The sequence below is a fragment of the Gallus gallus genome, chromosome 27 (genome assembly GCF_016699485.2).
Source record: "Gallus gallus isolate bGalGal1 chromosome 27, bGalGal1.mat.broiler.GRCg7b, whole genome shotgun sequence".
Lineage (NCBI taxonomy): Eukaryota > Metazoa > Chordata > Aves > Galliformes > Phasianidae > Gallus > Gallus gallus.
In genome coordinates this window covers 2,429,502-2,448,971 of record NC_052558.1, presented here as the reverse complement: position 1 = coordinate 2,448,971, position 19,470 = coordinate 2,429,502, and the positions used below count along the sequence as shown (strand labels likewise).

At 48.0% G+C, this 19,470-nt stretch overlaps 2 protein-coding genes across 14 annotated transcripts; one reads left to right on the top strand and one right to left on the bottom strand.

Moving 5' to 3' along the window:
- The first annotated feature begins 331 nt into the window (after positions 1 to 331).
- Positions 332 to 11,398, top strand: STRADA (STE20-related kinase adaptor alpha). 13 transcript variants are annotated; one of them, NM_001398317.1, is made up of 14 exons: positions 332 to 385; positions 456 to 516; positions 1,633 to 1,690; positions 2,490 to 2,518; positions 4,095 to 4,122; positions 5,957 to 6,059; positions 6,671 to 6,792; positions 6,922 to 7,030; positions 7,158 to 7,281; positions 7,902 to 8,073; positions 8,376 to 8,480; positions 8,734 to 8,975; positions 9,468 to 9,510; positions 9,974 to 11,398. In NM_001398317.1, exons 6-14 carry the CDS (start codon positions 6,008 to 6,010, stop codon positions 10,124 to 10,126), a joined length of 1,122 nt encoding a protein of 373 aa, NP_001385246.1. In that variant the 5' UTR covers positions 332 to 385; positions 456 to 516; positions 1,633 to 1,690; positions 2,490 to 2,518; positions 4,095 to 4,122; positions 5,957 to 6,007; the 3' UTR covers positions 10,127 to 11,398. The 13 variants fall into 13 exon arrangements, with proteins under 13 accessions (NP_001385246.1, NP_001292121.1, NP_001292120.1 ...); NM_001305192.3 differs by lacking the exon at positions 4,095 to 4,122; NM_001305191.3 differs by lacking the exon at positions 4,095 to 4,122 and having other exon boundaries at positions 456 to 540.
- Positions 10,105 to 18,346, bottom strand: RNF113B (ring finger protein 113B). Its single transcript, NM_001004396.2, has 10 exons — positions 18,236 to 18,346; positions 17,877 to 17,953; positions 17,676 to 17,780; positions 15,717 to 15,824; positions 15,329 to 15,438; positions 15,025 to 15,131; positions 14,505 to 14,594; positions 13,572 to 13,665; positions 12,891 to 12,997; positions 10,105 to 12,430 (listed from the first exon to the last, which is right to left on the bottom strand). The coding sequence occupies exons 1-10, from the start codon at positions 18,333 to 18,335 to the stop codon at positions 12,342 to 12,344; spliced, it is 987 nt and encodes a 328-aa protein (NP_001004396.1). The 5' UTR covers positions 18,336 to 18,346; the 3' UTR covers positions 10,105 to 12,341.
- Positions 18,347 to 19,470: the final 1,124 nt, after the last annotated feature.

Genomic DNA, 19,470 nt, shown 5'->3' with positions numbered 1-19,470 from the left:
AGCTACCGGCACCTCCAAATCTCAGGTGCCCTGGGGAGGGCTTCAATGTATGTTTTGTGTTTAAGAGTAGTTTTTTCCAGGCACTACAACTAATTAATGTTACCTCAGCAGTGGCATGGGGACAGTGATGTGAATCCGACCGTGGGGTGAGAGGCGGGTGTCGAGTCAGGGCCCGCAGCCAGAGCAAGAGATAGTAGGGCCTCAGCCACTCCCTGAGGAGAGCCAACATGGCGGCGCCCTCTGATTCCCGCCTTTCACGTGCGCGCGCGCGGCCCTGCGTGACAACGTCATACACGCGCGCCGCGACGTCCTGCGTCACGTGGTTGCGTGTGGCGTCACACGCAGCGTCTCTACCGGTGCGAGGCGGTCGCAGCCTGAGGAGAGGGTGAGGGCCGGGGGCTGTGGGAGGTGCGGGTGGCGTCGGGCCGGGCGAACCAGCCGCTCTCGTCCCTTAGGTTGCCCTTCATTGCGTGAGCTGCGTGAGGTAGCGCGATCGCGGAGTCCATGTCTTTTCTTGTAAGTAAACCCGAACGGATTAGGGTGAGTGTTAAACGGCGTCCAGCTCCCCTCAGCCGGTAAACCGGGCCGCGGCCTGCTCGGGGCCGTATGGAAAGCACCGTGCCCGGGGTTACGGGAACCGCGCTAACAGCCGCGTTAAAGCCCCGCTGCTCGCGGTGCGGAGCGTTCGGGACGAGGGGAGCTGCGGAGGGCCCGACGCCGCCTCTGTGCTGCCGCCTCTGTGGCTCCGCCCGTGCGCTCTCCGAACCGAACATTTGGGAAGCCAAACGGCGGCGCTGTTAATTCCGCGTTTTAAAGCATCAAAGCAATCGGTGTCACGTGAGAAAAGCACTTCCAATGACTGACAGCGCAGCGGCTGTGATCACTGTGATGTACGGTCACTGTCACCCACGGAGCGGTGCTTTCCAGGACCGCCCTTGCTTGCATTGAACGACACAATCTGTTTTTTACGTTGTTTTATTGCCACGTTCTAACGGGGCTGTTTGTGACCGCTTAACGCTATCCCGGCAGTCAGCACTGCAAGCCTAAAGCTGCACTTTCTACTCTCTGTTCTGCATTTCTTTGAATCACAGAGTCAAATAGAATGGTAGAAGCATATCTCTACACAAACAGTGCTTGCTCTGACATTTAAGCATGAATTCTGGAAGAGAACAACACTTCTGCAATGCTTGCTTTAATTTTGCACCTAGATGATAGCATGTAGCCAAAATGCTTCACGTTCTCAGAGGTGTTGTCTCTTTGTAAGAACACTGATTTTTGCACCCAAACGTTTATGTCTTTATATAAGGGAGCGTAGCATGCTTATTGTTTTTGCTCTGTGTGCATGAGTGAAGGCTCTTGTTTGAATAATCTAAAATTAACCTTATTGTAAGTGCATGCCATTCAGGAGATGCAGTGACACCTGGGTGCTTGCTGCATGCGTGCCATCCTAGTGGCAAACAAAAATAACATTGTTGTCTTGTCTGTAGTGAGGTGGTTGTAATTAATGGGTTACAGGCACAGTGACACTGTTGAAGTGTTATGATTCTGCTTTTGTTTAGGGGTGTGGGAGGAAGGGGAGTGGTTTATCTCTAAAGGAAGAACTAATTCTTGGGGGGATTTCTTTTCTCGTAGCGGTGGGTGTCTGAAAAGTTCATTGTTGAGGGCTTAAGGGAGTTCGAACTATTTGGAGGTAAGTTTTCCTCTCATTAAGTGACCTTGCTAGAAATGCTTTGTTGTAGCCTTCAGGCCTGTTAGTTTGGTAGAAAATATCTATCTAGTAGTAAAAGAGATGGATGCATCTGGCTGTATCACCAAATCTGGTTGTTCAGGCTGACTAGCAATGTGAAGTTAACACAGAAACACCCAACAAGTCATTTGGAAATCAATTTCATGTTGTTGGCAGTTCTGTTTTCAGACACTGCAATCTGTATTTCTTAGCCTAACCATTTCTGGGTGAAAGAAAAAAATAGAGGCTTGAGAAGGTAAAATGGAGTAAAAATGAGCTTGAAACTGTTATGATGGCTTCCCAGCATCGCCTGTATGAGAGCTGATTGGTTTCTGGTCTGCTTTGTGTGCAACAAGCAGAATATTCTGCTAGGATGGAGAAATCTTGATCAGTGACTTAGTATAGGAAAGATGCATATATAAATCTTTGAGCTTCTACTTCAAATAAAGAAACATTAGATTATTTGTTCTGTATTCAAGCTAAGTATGTATGTCATTTCTTAAGTATCAGTTTGCTTTTATGTTGAATATAAACAGCAGCACTACTGAATCCCTTTGATTCCCACTCCTGTGCGACTGTTTGATTACTCGTAACGCAGCGGCCTTATCTGTAAATCAACTATTTGTATAAGAATATATATTTGTAGCTATTTGGTGTCAGTAAGTATCATGTGGGGTTTAGTTCTCGTCATTATGTTCCAACTATATTTTGAATGGGTGTCTGTTGAACACAACTTGGTGAACAATGAATTTCTTTACTCCAGAGCAGCCTCCGGGTGACTCTAGGAGAAAAGTAAGTGGCGTTTGCAGGCTGTGGTGCTGTGGTTCATTGCATGGAGATTATCCTTGTGGAAGTTTTGACTTTTTTTCTTTTTTACCTTAGTTATATTACTTCATCTCTATACGTAGCTCTACAAGTGTGGAGATGGGTTTCACCCTGGCATGGTGGTTTTGGTGTATGGTTTGCAAACTTTGTGACTGGTCTGGAAGTTGGAACTTCTTCTCTTGGATTTGTGGTAGGGGTTGGTCCCCCACCCACCATAATTTGAGATTATGAAGATCTGATTTTTGAGTGATGCTGATCTCTGAGCTGTTTCAGAATAAATGGAAGAAGTTAGCTCGCAAGACTTCTGAAAACAGCCCTAATTTATTATTATTTTTGCCATTCTAAACCATATCCCCCGTCTGAACACATTGATTTTGATTTCCTTTGTTTCCTCTGGAGAGCAGTTACATCAGAGGCTGCAACGTCAGAAGCAAGTATGTAATTTTCAGTCTGAGGTGACTTGACCTCCCATTGCCTGGTCTTCTTCAGAGCCAATCCTCCGCACACACAGATTGCTTTGCCTCCTAAAAACTAAAGCCATGTGTGAACGTGGAATTTCTGCTCAAAACCATACAGAACAGAACAGAGCTGCTGAGAGCATTGCCTTTGCTTTTTGTTCTGCAGGTCCTGATGACACATGGCACAGTTCATGATGAGCAGTGCTCAGAGAATAACATATTTCATGACAGGATATATCTCTAAATTATTTCCCACCTGCTTACACCACATTGAAACATCTCTGTGTGCGGGTGTTGCTTTAGTTTAAGCTAATTACTAACAGGAATTCAGTGTGATTTGATTGTAACTATGTCAGTTCAAGCTGCTGATAATTGATTTTGTGCTACTATCTGTAATTTACTGGCACAAACAAAGCTGAAAATATACAGCACATGGAATGTTTTGTGTAAAGTCATGTACATTCACACCTTGTGCTATACTGGGAGAACACTGAGATGAGCATCTGTATTGCTTTTGTTAAAATACTCAGATTTTTGGACAAAGAAGGGGTATTGGTGACTTACTTTTATTTTTACAGCTAAATGAAAGCTTTCTTTTTCTCACATGGTTATACAGAAAGGGAAATGATGGGGGAAGAGACTGAGATGGAGTGAAGGAATAAGGAGGTGATGAGAAAGGCAGCAGAACAAAAACAACGTTCCCCCTTCCTGCTTCAGATGAATATGATTTGTCAAAAGCAGATCTTTGCTAGCATCACGTAACTCATTTTCATATGGCATTTATAACAGTAATTACCTTAGATCAATTTCATCAAACCTATTTCCAATTAAAACCTGATCACCGAGGCTGAAAGCTGTCTATTCATGAAAGTCATGCCGTAAAGCAAGTTATATGTGACTTCATTTTGCAGCTGCTTTTGCTTTTAACCATACACCAAAAGCTGTCCTGTGTGAAACCACCAAGGATTGTTTTGTTTTTTTTTGCAGTATTTCATAAGTGACATTTCAGTTTAACTTTCTTTTTTTCAAACTCCTGTACCATGTTGATAATTTTCTGGTGGAGCTCCTTTTGCATTAACTCTCAGTTATTGGTCACTGCTAACATGAGGACAGGTGAGTGAGGACCTCTGATGAAGACTTCTAAAAAGAGAGTTTGCATTCTTTTTTTTTCCCTTGCTGTTGAAACAGCCTGAGCCATGAATAAGATTTATTTAACTTTTGCACCTGTTTTGTTGGCTTATGCTCTATCTGGAGTGGACTTGAATAAAGCAAACCACTTACATACTGCTGAGTGTTTCACCTGCTGCCATTGCTCCATAATGCTGCTATCAGAGCCTTCTGCTTTCACTTCCTTGGTGGTGCTTTTCTGCTTCAGAAGTTTCCATCTGCCTGTGTGTCAGTCTTGACGTTGACAGGACTGTGTGAAATTGATGGAAGAAATAATTAATGATGCAGTGAAAGTCAGAATTGACAAGCATCTTTACCACAGGTTTGAGATAGGCAGTAACTTTCCATTTGGTGTCCACAGCCAGGCTGCAGCACTGTGTGGTGCTGTGGCTGGAATGATGGTTTTAAAACTGCTGAGATTGGAGGGGTTGGTTACCCTGAAACAGACCCCAGCTGAAGTGCTGTGCTGCAGTTGTTTGAGCTGAAATTGCATCATAGCACTGTTCACAAAACTGAGTTTCACCTTTGCCCATAACTGAAATAAACACTTACTTTTAAGGTGGACGGAGAGAGGTACAATGTTGTTCAAAATCAGCTGCAAAGCTGGAACTTGGGAAGGCTGACTTGTAGCCTTACCCCCAGGATACATTTAGGAACAGCTGAAAGCTTCTCAGGAGCTGAATCCTCAGGCTGAACTGAAGGTGATTTATGGTAAACGATGTCTGTGCTTGTGCACCACTCTTACCCTTTTCTGAGTGTAGAGCAGGGCATGTCACTGTGTTGGGAAAAAGAAGAGTATTCACTGTCACTGTAGGAAAATGCACAAGACCTTTCTATTTCATGTGCCACGAGAAAAGGTCTGATAAAGGGCATTTGCAGTTGATGGAGAATGAGGTGGAAGAAATGAGCTGTGCTTCCAAATGTCAGCAGGAGTTAATGTGCTGGAAATGTGAGATAACTAAATCTGCTGTTAGACACCAAATCAATTTGGATCTTCATTAGGATGCACTCCTTGTGGCTTTGGGAGTTCAAGGGAGCTGCAAGGTGGAGAGGAACTTACAAGAATGGTACAGTTTGTCTCACATATAATACTGCTGGAAAAGATGTGTGTAAATAAAGCAGGTGGCCTTATTAAAAGTAGCAAGGAAAAGCTGGCAGGTTTGGGAATGCTGATTCCCTGTGTGGTGTGAGGTCTTTTTTTTTCCTCCTGTAAGCACTAATTCTTTGCAGCTCAATTTTTGCTTTCACTTGGAGCTTTATTTTTCATGCTGACCATCATACCTTCTCTGAGGTGGTTCATCACTTCTACATTCAGCTCAGTAGCTTCAGCTATGCTGGTCTTCATGCAGCTATCACTGACACCCCAGCATCAGGCAGGAGTGCTGAGTGCCACAGGGCAGCGTACTGGAAACGTTCTGTGCTTTCAAGGCTTCCACGGGCAAGAATGTAAACATAAAGATAGTTACTACAAAGCAGTGCTTAAACTGTTCTGGTGAACAGTAATTGGCTTTGTCCAAATGTTTCTGAAGACATTGTAGCTTAAAGTGAGTAAGCGTAACATTTTGTAGGTACGTGTTTAAAACACAGATGTCTGGACCTTCTGAAATGAGGCATCTCCTGGATTTCAACTGATGTTTAACTGTTTAGTATTGTTTTAACAGCAGTTAAACTCTAGTTTCAGTTGTTTTATTGAGTGTGTACGATAATATCAGGAGCAGATGATTTTTTACCAGCATGTCATCTTTCTTTCTTCTGAGCTGACTTTATTTTTTCTCCCCAGACAAATGAGGCGAGCTCCGAGTCGATAGCTTCATCCCATAAAAGGGACACCATGAGCAACTTCCTCCCAGACAGCAGCTGTTATGAGTTGCTCACTATCATAGGTAATATTACTGCTGGGGTGGAGGACTGGGAGTGTGCTTTACAGAAAAAAACAACTTGCAGATTTGTTGCCCTTGTCTTGATGAGCTGCTTGTTTTTTGCCATTAGAATACTCTTCCTTTGTGTAACCTGGTCTAGGGAGCCTGCTTTGCAGGGGGGTTGGACTCGATGATCTCTAGAGGTCCCTTCCAGCCCCTACAATCTGTGATTCCTCTTTGATTTTAAAATCACTTGGATAAAACTGAGTTGTTTATCCTAAAGGCTTGCGATGGAAGGAGGTGTGTGGTGAGGTAACAGTGCTGAGTATGAAGTACAAAGTCAGCAGAAGGACCCTGAATCTTGTCCCTGTCCTTGGAGGGGCTGTGGCTGAATCATATCTGCCTCAGATGTGAGCTTGAAAGACTGGATAATGTTAACTTACTGGCTAGGATCAATGGGATACATGCCAAGGGAGATGACTTCTGATGGAACAATTACTTTCTTTCACTCATAAGGCCATAAATAGTTTGAGTAAATGAGTATAAAGGTTATTTGAGGGCCAAGGATTGGAGGAGTTCTTTAGAACTGTGTGCTTCTAGAAGTATTACTGAATCTTGAATGCCTTTTATTTCAGGCAGAGGCTTTGAAGACTTGATGGTTGTAAACCTGGCCAGGTATAAACCCTCAGGGGAGTATGTCACTGTCAGAAGAGTTAACCTGGAAGCCTGTACCAATGAAATGGTCACATTCTTGCAGGTAACATGAACCAAGTGATACCATAGTGTAAGTTTAGGAGACAATAGGTGACAAGAACAATGCTTACTAATACTGTATTCATATTTTTGCATTTACTGTATTGGATCAAAATATCGTTTTTGCTTTCAGGGAGAACTTCATGTTTCCAAGCTCTTCAACCACCCTAACATTGTGCCATACAAAGCAACGTTCATAGCTGACAATGAGCTATGGGTAGTGACATCTTTCATGGCCTATGGTAAGTGAAGAGGGTGTATTTTTGTCTGACCAGCATATCCTGTAAAATGAAGTTTAAGAGGTGTTACACGTTTATTTAAACATCCTTGTTTTTCTGACCAATGAAGAGATGTTTTGTTTCATTTTAGGTTCTGCAAAAGATCTAATCTGTACTCATTTTATGGACGGGATGAGTGAATTGGCTATTGCATATATTCTTCAAGGAGTATTGAAAGCACTTGACTACATTCACCACATGGGCTATGTACATAGGTAAAAATAATAATAATAGAAGTTACTGAAACACACTTACCTCTGTACCCTGAAGGGCAGTGTCTGTCTGAAGTCATGGCAGCCATGTTGGCAGGCAGACTTGCTAAGGCTCTGAATTGAGACTGACAGGGTGGGGAGATTTGTCCTGAGTCCATAGCCTCCAGTTCTGCATTTCTCCTTGCCACGGAAACGTTCCTTGGGAGAAAAGCAAAGTGGGTGAATTGAGTCCTGTTGATGCTTGTGTATGTAGTTTGGCACAGTATTCAGGATGGCCGTTAGGAATCTGTCTCCTGATAAGCTTTTAGTCTTTCTATCGGTGCTCGTTAAGGTTGAATCTTTTAAAAATCTCTTCCTTAGATTACTGATTCCACCCTTTAGCGTATTTTTCCTTTCCTTTGATATTATCCTTCCATTGTGGAACTGTATTTTATACACTGAATGTCCTGGGTTATCAGTGGTTGGTCCTTTTATGGTATGTACTGTCCAAGTTGGTCAGGTAAGTGTTCCTGCCTTGAATCCTCTGTAACATACTTCTATGCTAGCAGCATTCCTAGGGATGCTGTAAGGAACATAAACCTTTGGGGACAGAGAACCTGACTGATCTTTATTGTTCTTTTAAGGAGTGTGAAAGCCAGCCATATCCTGATTTCTGTAGATGGGAAGGTGTACCTCTCTGGCCTGAGAAGTAACCTGAGTATGATTAACCATGGGCAGCGCCTCAAAGTCGTTCATGACTTTCCCAAATACAGCATCAAAGTCCTACCTTGGCTCAGCCCTGAAGTCTTACAGCAGGTGTGTTTAAAAACCAGCTACTGCTTGTTCTCAGTAATATGTTGTATCTGCATAACTTCCTGAGGTTTTAGGGTCTGTTCTGGGAAAGATAAAACCAACAGCCACAGTGTTGCTTTTGCTGCTGATGAGCATCTTAACTCTGTACTTTTTACCTTAGAACTACCTAAGGCAACAGGCCAATCCTGTATGTGGGTTGTCTGATTTCTGCTGAAATCATTTGTGTTTATTCTTCTACACAGCAAATCATGGGCATTGCCTGTCTGCATTGCAAGTCTACCATTTTTATTTCCCTTTTCTTCTAGAATCTTCAGGGATATGATGCAAAATCTGACATTTACAGCATAGGGATAACAGCCTGTGAGCTGGCAAATGGACATGTACCATTTAAAGACATGCCTTCCACTCAGGTAAGGTTTAAAGGCACATCTTTCACTCTTTCATCTCAGCATATGGAACTGCCTTCCAGCTCTGGGTTGTGGAGATAGGAGGGTGCCTGAATTCCCTTCCCATTGCTGCTTTTTCTAGAGAACTGCCATGCTTCTGTATTGAGTCTTTGGTGTCAGAATGGTAATGTCCAAATGCTGAGGACATGAGAAATCTACTGAGAATTTTTAACTGTTGTTTGTGCATATGTGGGATGTTGATGTCCTTCACTTCCAGATGCTCTTGGAAAAGCTGAATGGAACTGTTCCCTGCCTGCTAGACACCACCACAATTCCTGCTGATGAGCTGACTATGAAAACCTCTCGTTCAAGTGCAAACTATGGGCTGGGTGAGAGCACGGCTGTTAGCAATGTGAGAGCAGCCAACGGAGAGTCAACCCTGCACCCTTATCTTCGGACCTTCTCCTCCTGCTTCCATAACTTCGTAGGGCAGTGCCTTCAGCGGAACCCGGACTTCAGGTAAAGCCAGGCCAAAGCTGCTCTTCACAGGCCTGCCACAAGCACAGTTTTTGTGCTGAATAAACCCTGAGAGACAGTGAAGGTTGTTCAGTTTTTCCAAAACCACAGCTGAGTGAGGACGTGCTCTGTGTGTTGAGAAAAGCATGTGAAGTATGTGCAACGAAAGCAGTGTTAAATGTCTTGAGGCACTTTCCTTAAGAGTTCCTAGCTACAATTTGCAACCTTCTTTGGGAAATGGAGTGGGTCCTGCCCTGTCCTTACACTGCCCCTTGTGCTCATCAGGCCACCCCATCAGCTGTTAAGAGCATTTTTTCTGCTGGGTTGGTGTGTTGAATCTTCACAGGGCCTGGGTGCCAGAGCTGGTGCAAGGGAGGGGATGGGTGGGACGGGGTTGTGATGGTGAACTGATGACAGAACTACATGGGCATCTCGAAAGGTCAAAGTGCACTGACTTGTTTTCTTCTTTTGTTTTATTTGAACTTCCTTCTGCAGGCCAAGCGCAGGTGCTCTGCTTAATCATCCCTTTTTCAAGCAGGTAAGGAGATCATTGAATGCACAGATACAGAACAGTGACTTTTCTGCAGTCATTACCTTACTGTGTCACCGAAGCTGAGGGTGGGAATTCTGAGCTGCTGAATTTTCTGGGATGTGAAAGGATTAATTTAGCTTGGTGATTAGCAGCAGTGCAGGTTAGTGAGCCTTGCATTCTCTAGCAAGGTGGGCGGGCTGTTCTCTGGGAGTGTGAGGTGGCTCTTCCAGCAGCTCCCTCCCCTACAACACTTCAGTTTCTCTTCCCCTCAGAATCACACAAATGTTACTAGAGGGGAACGTCAGAATCACACAAGTGTTACTGGAATGACTGTATGCAAAGCACCGTCCCATTACAAGATGCAGATGATTGTGCATCTCTCAGTGCAGACAGGAGGATGCTTGTCTTACTTGCTGCCTGCTAATGTGAAGAAGCATCTCAGCAGCTGAGCTCTCTGTTTTCCATGCAGATCAAGCGCCGTGCTTCTGAAGCACTCCCTGAACTTCTGCGCCCTGTCACACCCATTACTAACTTTGAAGGAACGCGGCCCCAGGATCCCAGTGGCATTTTTGGGCTGGTGTCAAACCTGGAGCAGCTGGATGTGGATGACTGGGAATTCTAGAAAAACAAAGACTGCACTTGGTTCTGGAGGAGCTTTCTGGACATTGTAATTTATTGTTCCTGTTCATAAAAGGTGATGAATGTTACACATAGAAGAGTTTACAGGTCCTTGGGAAGGAACTTCAGCTGCCTGTTTACTTGGAAAGAAGCCTGGAAACAAACGGACAGACCAGAGCTGTGGAGTGTTCCGGTTGGTGCAGTACCCCATATCCCAGTTCTTGCAGCTGAGCATCAAGAGAACACTGGAATGGGTTGAATCTGTTCAGTTATGGTCTCTTTCCCTGTTTCTAAAAATGATTGGCTTCCTTATATCACAGGTGAAGGCTGCATGACCCTATTTTTTTATTTTTATTTTTTTAAAGGGTGCCTTAGAGTGAAGGGGAGGAAAGCAGTTCTTAGTTTTGGACATTTTCTTAGAGCTAGCCAGATCTGTGTTACAGTGTTGTTACTGGGTAACTTCCGAGGGTGGGGAAAGGAGCGCGTTCTTAAGCTTGATCACTTCTTTATGGTGGAAAACGAGAAGCAGAAGATCAGCCCATGCTGTTGTGGGCACATTCACTGCGCTGGGCGTTTCTCTGCAGTACTGAGCTCTGCTCTTGTTCCGGAGAGAGCTTTAAAGACTCCTCTCAGCTGAGGCTGTGTGCTCTGAGCTCCAGGTCGGATGGCATCCCCACCTCTCCTCCCATGGCTGCCTGGGTCATCAAATTCTAGTGTGTAATTCTGTGCAACGTACCAGCTCTTGTAACCTCCCACAGCACAGCCAGCTCTGCCTTCTGTTAGCTGGGCTGCTTTCACAGCATAGAATATTCATACCAGCCTGTTCTCAGTGACTTGGCATGGAGGAAAAGTAATTTTTACACAAAATCCTCTTATTCACGCCACCTCTTTGAATGTTACGTACAGAATGATCTTAAGCCCTCTATTGCCACTGCTGTACCATCATCCCTGAATGAACAACAGATTTAAAGAAAATCCTTTGCTTGCTTTTCACACAGCTTCCCTTCATCCCTGGCTGTGGCAGCTCTCCCCCAGCCCGGAGTATTTGGTTTTGGAGGTGTGTTTAAGGCTTTTAGTTTGACCTTTCCAAGGACCACGGGTGCTGGAGCTCTTTCCACTCTCAAGTGAAGCACTGAGACTCCAATCCTGTAAGTGTGGTTGATGGGAGGAGTGGTGCTGACAACAGGTCCTTCTGTTTGTAAACTACTTGAACCCAGATAAAGTTTGTTACTCTAGTTTTTTGCCAAAACAAATAAAATATTTCTGATGTTTGTAAGCCTGCTGTTTCTGCAAGGTGAGAGAGGAGTGATCACAGCAGTGATGCCACAAGCTGTGCAAGCTTATGCTCTTCTCAATCCCATACTTAGGAAGTTGCATCTTGCAGTTCAGCCATTATGAAGTTTGCTTCTTGCCAAAATTCTTATCCCTGTCCCACAAGCCTGGACAGAGATAGTTACTGGTACTTGCAGCAGGGGAAAAATAATGAAGAGAAGTACCACTGACAGCATAAAACCTTGGGGACAGTGTTGGGGACGTGCTGCAGCTGCTGGCTTCCTCCCCAAGGGATGATTCCACAGTGGTATCACCCACTGAAGTTCTAAAGCCTTCTTGATGTGACTTTTAGCTCTTGACTTGTAGACACCAGGAGGCAGCGGAAAAGACAGGAGGGAATACGCTCCTCTGAGCTGTAATAAATCACAACTAACTGCAGAAGTCTGGCTTACTTCCCAAACAGCATTTCCAGAGTGACAGATAAACGTGGTGCATGTGAATGGTTTTCATTCATCTCTGTGCTTTCAGCATTTGACATGATCATATTTTATGGACTTAAATTTTAGGATAGCTCCCTGTAACTTCAGGGTACTTTTTTATGGTTCCAGAGCTAGGTGGCGGGACACAAGCAAGATAATTGCCAAGTCAAGAGTAAAATAAATGGCAACACCTTGTCAAAAGCAACTGAACAGAGTTCAGCCCCTCCCTCCCCATGCCCTTGTATGGTCCTACTGATGGCAGAGAGGACAACTCTCAGCTTACCCGTTCTGTCCTGTGCCTCCACAGAGCAGCCAACAAAGACTGGCACCACTCATGCCCCCATTTTAACAACCTCTGGTTGGATGAACAACTCATGGCTGCAGCTGCTGGCCTAAAGGCAAGTGCTGTGATCAGTGCATTCTTCCCATGAAAACTTTATTCGGCTCCATACAAAACAGAGTGCTTTGCTAGTGTGGGTCTTCTCCGTGGTCTGAGCGGTCTGACAACTCTTCCTCCTCCTCCTCTCCTTTGTGTTTTTCCAATTTTGCCATGAGCTCTGAAAAGCAGGAAGAGGCACAATGAGACTCCAGGTCTGGGGGATGTCCAACAGCAAAGTTGGATGCCCAAGACCTGCAAACACAGCTCTCTCCAAGAAATAAAGCACCTACCAAAAATCACTTGCCTACACAAACTCTAAGCCAGGAACTACCACTGTACACTGAGCCTGGGGGCTTCAGATGCTCCAGTGCCAGGCTCTGTCAGTGGATTACTGACCGACGTACAACAGCATGGGAAAAACTACTGTCTGCACTCCCAGTACCCTCACCAGAAATCAGTCTCCCAGGTTCCCCATCTGGGCAAACACAAACGCTCCTTTTACACCTGTGGAGACACCCAGGCCCTGATGTGGTGTCTCCAAGCACTGAGAGTAGTTCTGCCTGTGAGCTCCAACTTGCAGCCAGGCCAAATGCTGTGAGCATACCTCAGCAGCCCTCTTTCCCACAGGTGGCCATTACCTTTTGCTGGGTTGAAGACTCCATTGGTTTGCTTGTCACACACATAACAGCGCTGGGATTTGCGATAGTGTTGGAGGGCACAACTCTCACAGAAGTAATGCCTACACCTGTATGGAGAAACAGATGGCACTGCCAGTCACCAGATACAATTGCTGCATCCAGGAGTTAGAAATAATGGACTACTGAGCCCTGAGGGATGCAAAAGTAAGCTGGATGCACAGTTCCCTCTGCATGATCAGCCCTGTGTTCTTCACTGTCCTCATAAAAGCTGTTTCAGCATTGCTTCACTGATGCTGAATGTTTGCACACAGCCATCAGCCAGCTCGCCCAGAGACAGCACAGGTATAAGCGCTGTAGTTGACAGGCTGTGGTATTCCCTTGGGGAAGCATGGATATAGCAGGCACCTGTCGGGACAGCCAGCAGTGTGGCTGCTGCAAGGTGATCAGGCGGTGTCTATGGAAATCTAAAAGGTGCTTGGACAACAAAGGCTTGAGATCCCTCCCAAGGAGATGCTTGAGATGTAGTTATGAGACTCCGTGGATAGCAGAGGCTTTCCCCACCCACCAGAAGAGCAAACAAGCATGCTCCACCCACCAGCATGTGGACAACAACAGGGTGAATGAATGACTGACCGACTAGAGGACTCAACCCACTACTCATGTTTTGGTTCCCTCACTTACTTGGTGACCACAGGGTTCTTGAAGGAACTTCTGCAGATGAAGCATTTGAAAGGCATATCCTCCTCATCACTGCTCACCTCATAGTTTTCTTCATCTGCACAAGAGAAAGTTAACCAGACCAGAACAAGAGCAGAGGCAGCCAGGCCAGCAGAGGCATGAAATACTGAACATGGAGAAAGTACAGCAGGTGGGATTGACTCTCTACTGGAAACAAAAGAGATCTAGCATCTGGGTGTCACTGATGTCAGTAACACGTGTGGGATTGAGATATAATTAGGTCTAATGAGGCAGTGTGCTTGTTGCTCATCTCACAGGAGCACATTTTCTGTGACACCCACTTGCTGCTATAAACAGACATATTCTCCAGTTCCCTGTTTTTCATTTTTTTTTTCCAAAACAGCTGCTACTAAACTCTTCAGCTCCCACTCAGAGAACATCCCCTTCCCTGCAACTGTACAGGGGTTCATAAACAACACTCAGCTTCATCCTTGGGCCACAGGTATGGATTCTGAGTGAGAAACAGTGATGTGACAAAACATGAAAGCATTCTAGCTCCTGGACACCTGTGCTGCAGGAGATGGCTCTATCTATCTCCCCAGGTCCACACTGCTTGCTGCTGGGATTCATACAATAGCAGACTGCTATATTCAGTATAAATAGAGCAAATAATCCTCCCTGGTAGCAGTCAGTGGTAATCTGAAAGCAGCACTGGCAGTGGTTTCCGGTGCTAAGGTAATTCCACAGCAGGGAGTTCCACAGCTCTGTGGAATGAGGAATTCTTTCCGTCTAATCATCCCATTGCTTGTGCAGTTTGAGACAGCAAAGTCTGTAAGTCACATTTACTCTACAGCATGAGAGAAGGCAGGACGTTGTGGCCTTGTACACCATTAGCTTAGGGAGCAGGAGAGCAGAGGGGCTGCTGTATGGCTGTACCATTGACTCCGTAGCGGCCTTCATCCAGTTCCCGTTCTATCTGCCAGCCGTGTTTGTAGTCTGAGCGGTCGTGGAGGAATTTGCAGCTGTCTGGAAAGCACAAAGGAGGAGGGATGAACAATCTTCCCCCATTGCCCAGCTGTTCACAGGACATCTCATCCAGGGGCAGCCTGAGATTTGCCCAGCACAAGGTGAAACCTGATTGCTTCCCCACCCACCTACATTCTAGCACAGGACCAAGCAGGCCATACCTCCCTCTCAGGATCAACAGGCCACAAGCATCATTGCTCTGCATGCCACAGCAAGAGCTCCAGCATTCACCCACATGGGAACTGGGATAAGGAACAGGAAACCCCACCCCCCACATAACCTCAGGTGAGGAAATCCTAACTCTGCAAACAGGTGCCTGTGAATTAATAACTGTGCACCTTAGTGCCACAAACTTGGGGTCACCATCTGGACTGGATACCTCTGCAGATAAGGTGCAGTACATGCCCACCTGCAGGCAAGACCCACTCACCTCCAAAGCCGCAGAACCCCGTTTCTTTGTAGTCCTTACAGATGTCTGGCTGGTAGTCCCACCGCACCGTGGCCCTCAAGTGCTCTGGAGCACGGATGGGTCCTTTTCTGAAAGGGTGGGAGAAGGCTCAGTCCAACTGTGTCACTGCAGTGGAGAAGGGCCCCTGGGGGCCTGGCCAGAACCAGACACTGGACTCATTAGATAGGAACAAGTTGGCAAAAAAAGCAACATTTCAGCCCCAGAAAAGTGCCTTTGGGGACAATGTCTGAAATTCTCTGTGGTTCCCAGGCTCATCCCAACCTACCTGACCATCCCTGAAGAGGCGTTTCCCATTGATGTGTCTTTGGGCTTCACATATTTCTGGTAATTGTTAATACCACGGTAAATTTTATCGTCTTCTTTCCCTCTCAGTTCCTAGAAAAGAAAAAAGAAAGGCAACTAAGGGTCAGAAGAGCTCCATGTCACAAGCTAGCTTTTATCTCTCCCATACCAACCTCCCCTCCTGGCTGTGCCTTCCTTAATACCAAGAAGTCAATAATGCCAGGAAGATCCCTTATTTACATGGACAACACTTCTGGCCTCTCAAATTTGCAGGCAAGAGAAGACTCAAACTCTTGGCATGCAAAAGGGGATGAGTAAGCACACACACTCCTCCTGCAAAGCATTAACTCTTAAAGGTGAGGCTGACTGACCTCTTGTATTTTCTGGCTGCGCTCGAAGATGGCCTGGGCATCTTTATCCTTCTCTGTGTCCAGTTCATACACTGCTGTGGCCCCCATGTCTTCTGGGCCAACAGGTTTCTGAAAAGCAAGAACAACTTGTGACAGCAGTAAAGAGAAAGGCTGCACGAGACAGAAAGCCCCTCGGCTACCTGGAGGGTCAGTCACTGAACAAGTGCTGGGCATGGCCTGCTTCACCCTACAGCAGTTTCTAATTTCTCTTAGCACCTGCCAGCATGAATCCAGCCTAGTGCTTGTGGAAGACAGGATGCTAATTACTGATTGCTCCCAGGTTTTAGATTGCAAAGTCAGGACGCAGACACCCCCACTTTACCCCTTCAAGCTTCGCCTTGTCTTTGCTGAAAACTGATCTCAGGTCTCCCCTGTTCAATGTTTCAATCATGAGACCACCCAGCCCACAGGCAGAATGTTCCATCTGTGCTTTTAACCCAGCTGCGGGCGGCCTGCGTTCAGTTTTAATTCAGTGATCTGGTCTTGGTTCTTATTGAATACAGGGAACAGACACCTACTCCTAGGGTTTGTCAGCTCTTCAGAAACAGCTGCACAGAAACCAAAGAATAATTACAACCAGCCTCAAATTAAAAACAAACCCAACTTACACATCAAAAGCTTCTGGAACCCCAAAGTCTCCTCCTCCTCCTAAGAACGTGCTGCCCTGCCTTGGCCTCATTACAACATGAGTCTTCATATTAATCTCTAATGTGATACCGAGACCTCAGTCTGACTTTGCATCTTTGACTGAGGGTAACTGGACACTACTCCCATTTTACATGGAAAAAATGGAGACACAGAGAGGAAGGACTCAAGTCTGGAGATGAATAAAAAGCATCAACACAGCAAATGGTGGTATTTGCTTTTAATCCCACACAAATCTTGACCAGACTCCTATTGATGGACACAATTTCACCGGATGAAGAGAAGAGCTTGAGAAAAATCCAATGGGAAGAGCATTTTTTAGTTGTGTCCAAAACTTCAAGTGATTTCTCTCCACTCCAACCGTTAACAGGAACCTCAGGTTTTCCCATCCCTCAATCCTAAGAAAACAGTGACCTCCCCCTGGAACTTTTAGCCTATTACTACTCACAAGAGTAAAGACGGTAGTAATTTTGTTACATGAATGGAGGAAGGTGGTAAAAAACTGAAAATATGGCCCCAATAATTGAGCAAATCTGATTCTGGTGCTCCTTCTCCTGAAAACTTTGTGATGTTAGGCAAGCCCAGTCATGCCCTGGGGTTTTAGTTCCCACTTCTAAGAGGGAAAGACCAACCTTAATTCATAGAATCACAGATTCAAAAAATAGCCTGGGTTGAAAAGGACCACAATGCTCATTGAGTTCCAATCCCCTGCTATGTGCAGGGTCGCCAACCAGCAGACCAGGCTGCCCAGAGCCACATCCAGCCTGGCCTTGAATGCCTGCAGGGATGGGGCATCCACAGCCTCCTTGGGCAACCTGTTCAGTGCGTCACCACCCTCTGGGGGAAAAACTTCCTCCTCATATCCAACCTAAACCTCCCCTGCCTCAGTTCAGAACCATTCCCCCTTGTCCTATCACTATCCTCCCTCATAAACAGCCATTCCGCCTCTTGTTTATATGCTCCCTTCAAATACTGGAAGACCACAATGTGGTTTCCCCGGAGCCTTCTCTTCTCCAAGCTAAACAAGCCCAACCTTTCCTCATAGAAGAGCTGCTCCAGCCCTCTGAACTCCTAGTTGAACTCCTGAGGATGCAGAACATCAGAAGAATAAACCAAGCACAAAACACTTGTGTGTTAGGAGGGAAGGGACAGGGAAGCGCGTCTACAGATCAAACCCAGTAAGAGCTGGCTGCACATTTGCAGAAGGAGATTACTGAGTATGGGCTCAGCCCCACCTGACCTCACCCCAGGAGCACAGCTGCGCTCAGTCCTTACCGCCGACCTTGTTGATTTGTACGTGACTCCGATCTCCTTCGACGGATCATCATCATCGCTGCTGCTCAGCGCATACGAGGGCCGCTCCTTCGTGCACCTCCTGGTCTGAAGGGCAGACAGACAGCGGTATGAGGGACGGATGGGCCCAACGCAGCACCCGGCCCGAGCCCCGGACAGCACAGCGCCCCGCGGGCGCCTCACCTTCTGGATCATGGGGTTGGGGGTCTCCCGCCGCCGCTCCTTCCGCACCACCGTGCTGCCCTCCTCGCCGCTGCTCTCTGCGGGGCACAGCGCGGGGCTTAAGGGGTGCCGGGGGGGCCGAACCGCGGGGCTCGGCGGGCGGCGGATCCCCGCGGCTCTGCGGGAGGATAACGGCACCCCGGGGATGGAGGCACGGCCGCCACAGCGCCCCTCACCCACACAACTCACTGACTGAGGGCCGGGCCCCGCTGCGGGGGGGTACGACCCAGGGCGGCACCGGGCCTTCCCTCGCCTCCCCGGCGCACCATAATAGGCCGCCTACGGCGCATACCACCCCCGGCAGCCCCCACGGCCCTCACCCTGCTCCTGGTCGCTGCTGGGCCGCTTCCGCCGACCCCTCCCCGCCGCCAGGCCCCGTTTCTTGAAGACGAAGCTGCACACTGAGCCCTCCTCCGCCATCTTGCGCCGCCGCCGCCGGACAGAGTGGCCCCAGAGGAGCTCAGCGCCGCTCAGCGCCCCCTGCTGGCCGGGAGGACTCGGGCCGCGGGGAGAGCGGCGGCTCCTGGGGGCAGGGCGGGGGAGGGCGCCCCCTGCAGGCGGGGAGGGCGACTTGCGCGTCGCCATAGCAACCGCTTGGGGTGCGCGTGCACCGGTGCGTGTGCATGAACGCGCGCGCCAATATGCAGGAGCGCGCATGTGTATGCATGTGCACGAGCACTTCAGCACGCATTCGTGAGTGCGCGAGCATGCGCGTGCAGACAGCTGAGCGTGCACGCGTGTGCACTGCGTGCACGTGTGCGTGCGAGCACACGCATGTGCGCACACAAGCGTCCAGGTGCACGAGCACGTCAGCATGCACACACCATGCACTTTCACGGGAGTGCCGGCATGCATATGGGTGTCAACGTGCGTGCACGTTTGCGTGAGCGTGTGTGCGGATGCCCACGCGCTCCGCTCCCCGCATGCCAGGTTCGCTGCCGCAGCTCAGCCCGGCGAGTTCCCCTCTTCCTTTTGCAGCGAAGCCTCTACGCTGCAGGTGCTGCACGGCCACGCAGCGACGGCACCCATACGCCGCACCTCCCCTCCTGCTGAACACCGCCGCCAGTTCTGCAGCCCGACGGTTTGCAAGGATGCGTTGCTCCGGGATCGATCGCCGCGCTCTGCGCGCGCCCGCGGCCAACAGGAGCACGGGGCCGCGCTCCCGACCCTGCTCCGCTCCCCCCTCTTTGCCCAGCGCCGCCCTTCGCCCTCTTCAGGCGAAACCCCAACCCCAGCAAAACCCCATCCACCCCAACGAGACCCCAACAAAACCCCATCCACCATCGCGGCTCCGCTCGCTGAGGGGGCGGCCGTGCAGAGCCTGGGGGGATCCGCACTCCGCTGCCTTCGTGGCTTCGAGCGCAGCACCGCACCCACGGCGGGTGGCGAAAGGCCGGAGGGGGGGTGGGGGGGGGGGCGGTGGGACGGGGCCGGCCGTGCGGTTTTGGGGCCGGGGGGCAGCGGGGGCCGCCGGGTGAGGGAGAGGCGGCTGCACACAAAGGAGCGGCGCTCGGAGCCGCACCGCGCAGGGAACCAATCACCGCGGCGGCCGTGC

Excerpts from the sequence above, each read along its gene's own strand:
- STRADA (NM_001305191.3), top strand. The coding sequence starts at position 505 with ATGTCTTTTCTTGTAAGTAAACCCGAACGGATTAGG. Across the intron at positions 8,481-8,733 it reads AAGACATGCCTTCCACTCAG|ATGCTCTTGGAAAAGCTGAA; the intron begins GTAAGGTTTAAA and ends CTTCACTTCCAG. Across the intron at positions 8,976-9,467 it reads CAGCGGAACCCGGACTTCAG|GCCAAGCGCAGGTGCTCTGC; the intron begins GTAAAGCCAGGC and ends TTCCTTCTGCAG.
- RNF113B (NM_001004396.2), bottom strand. The coding sequence starts at position 18,335 with ATGGCGGAGGAGGGCTCAGTGTGCAGCTTCGTCTTCAAGAAACGGGGC. Across the intron at positions 17,954-18,235 it reads CAGCAGCGACCAGGAGCAGG|AGAGCAGCGGCGAGGAGGGC; the intron begins GTGAGGGCCGTG and ends TGTGCCCCGCAG. Across the intron at positions 13,666-14,504 it reads AGGCCGCTACGGAGTCAATG|ATGAAGAAAACTATGAGGTG; the intron begins GTACAGCCATAC and ends TCTCTTGTGCAG.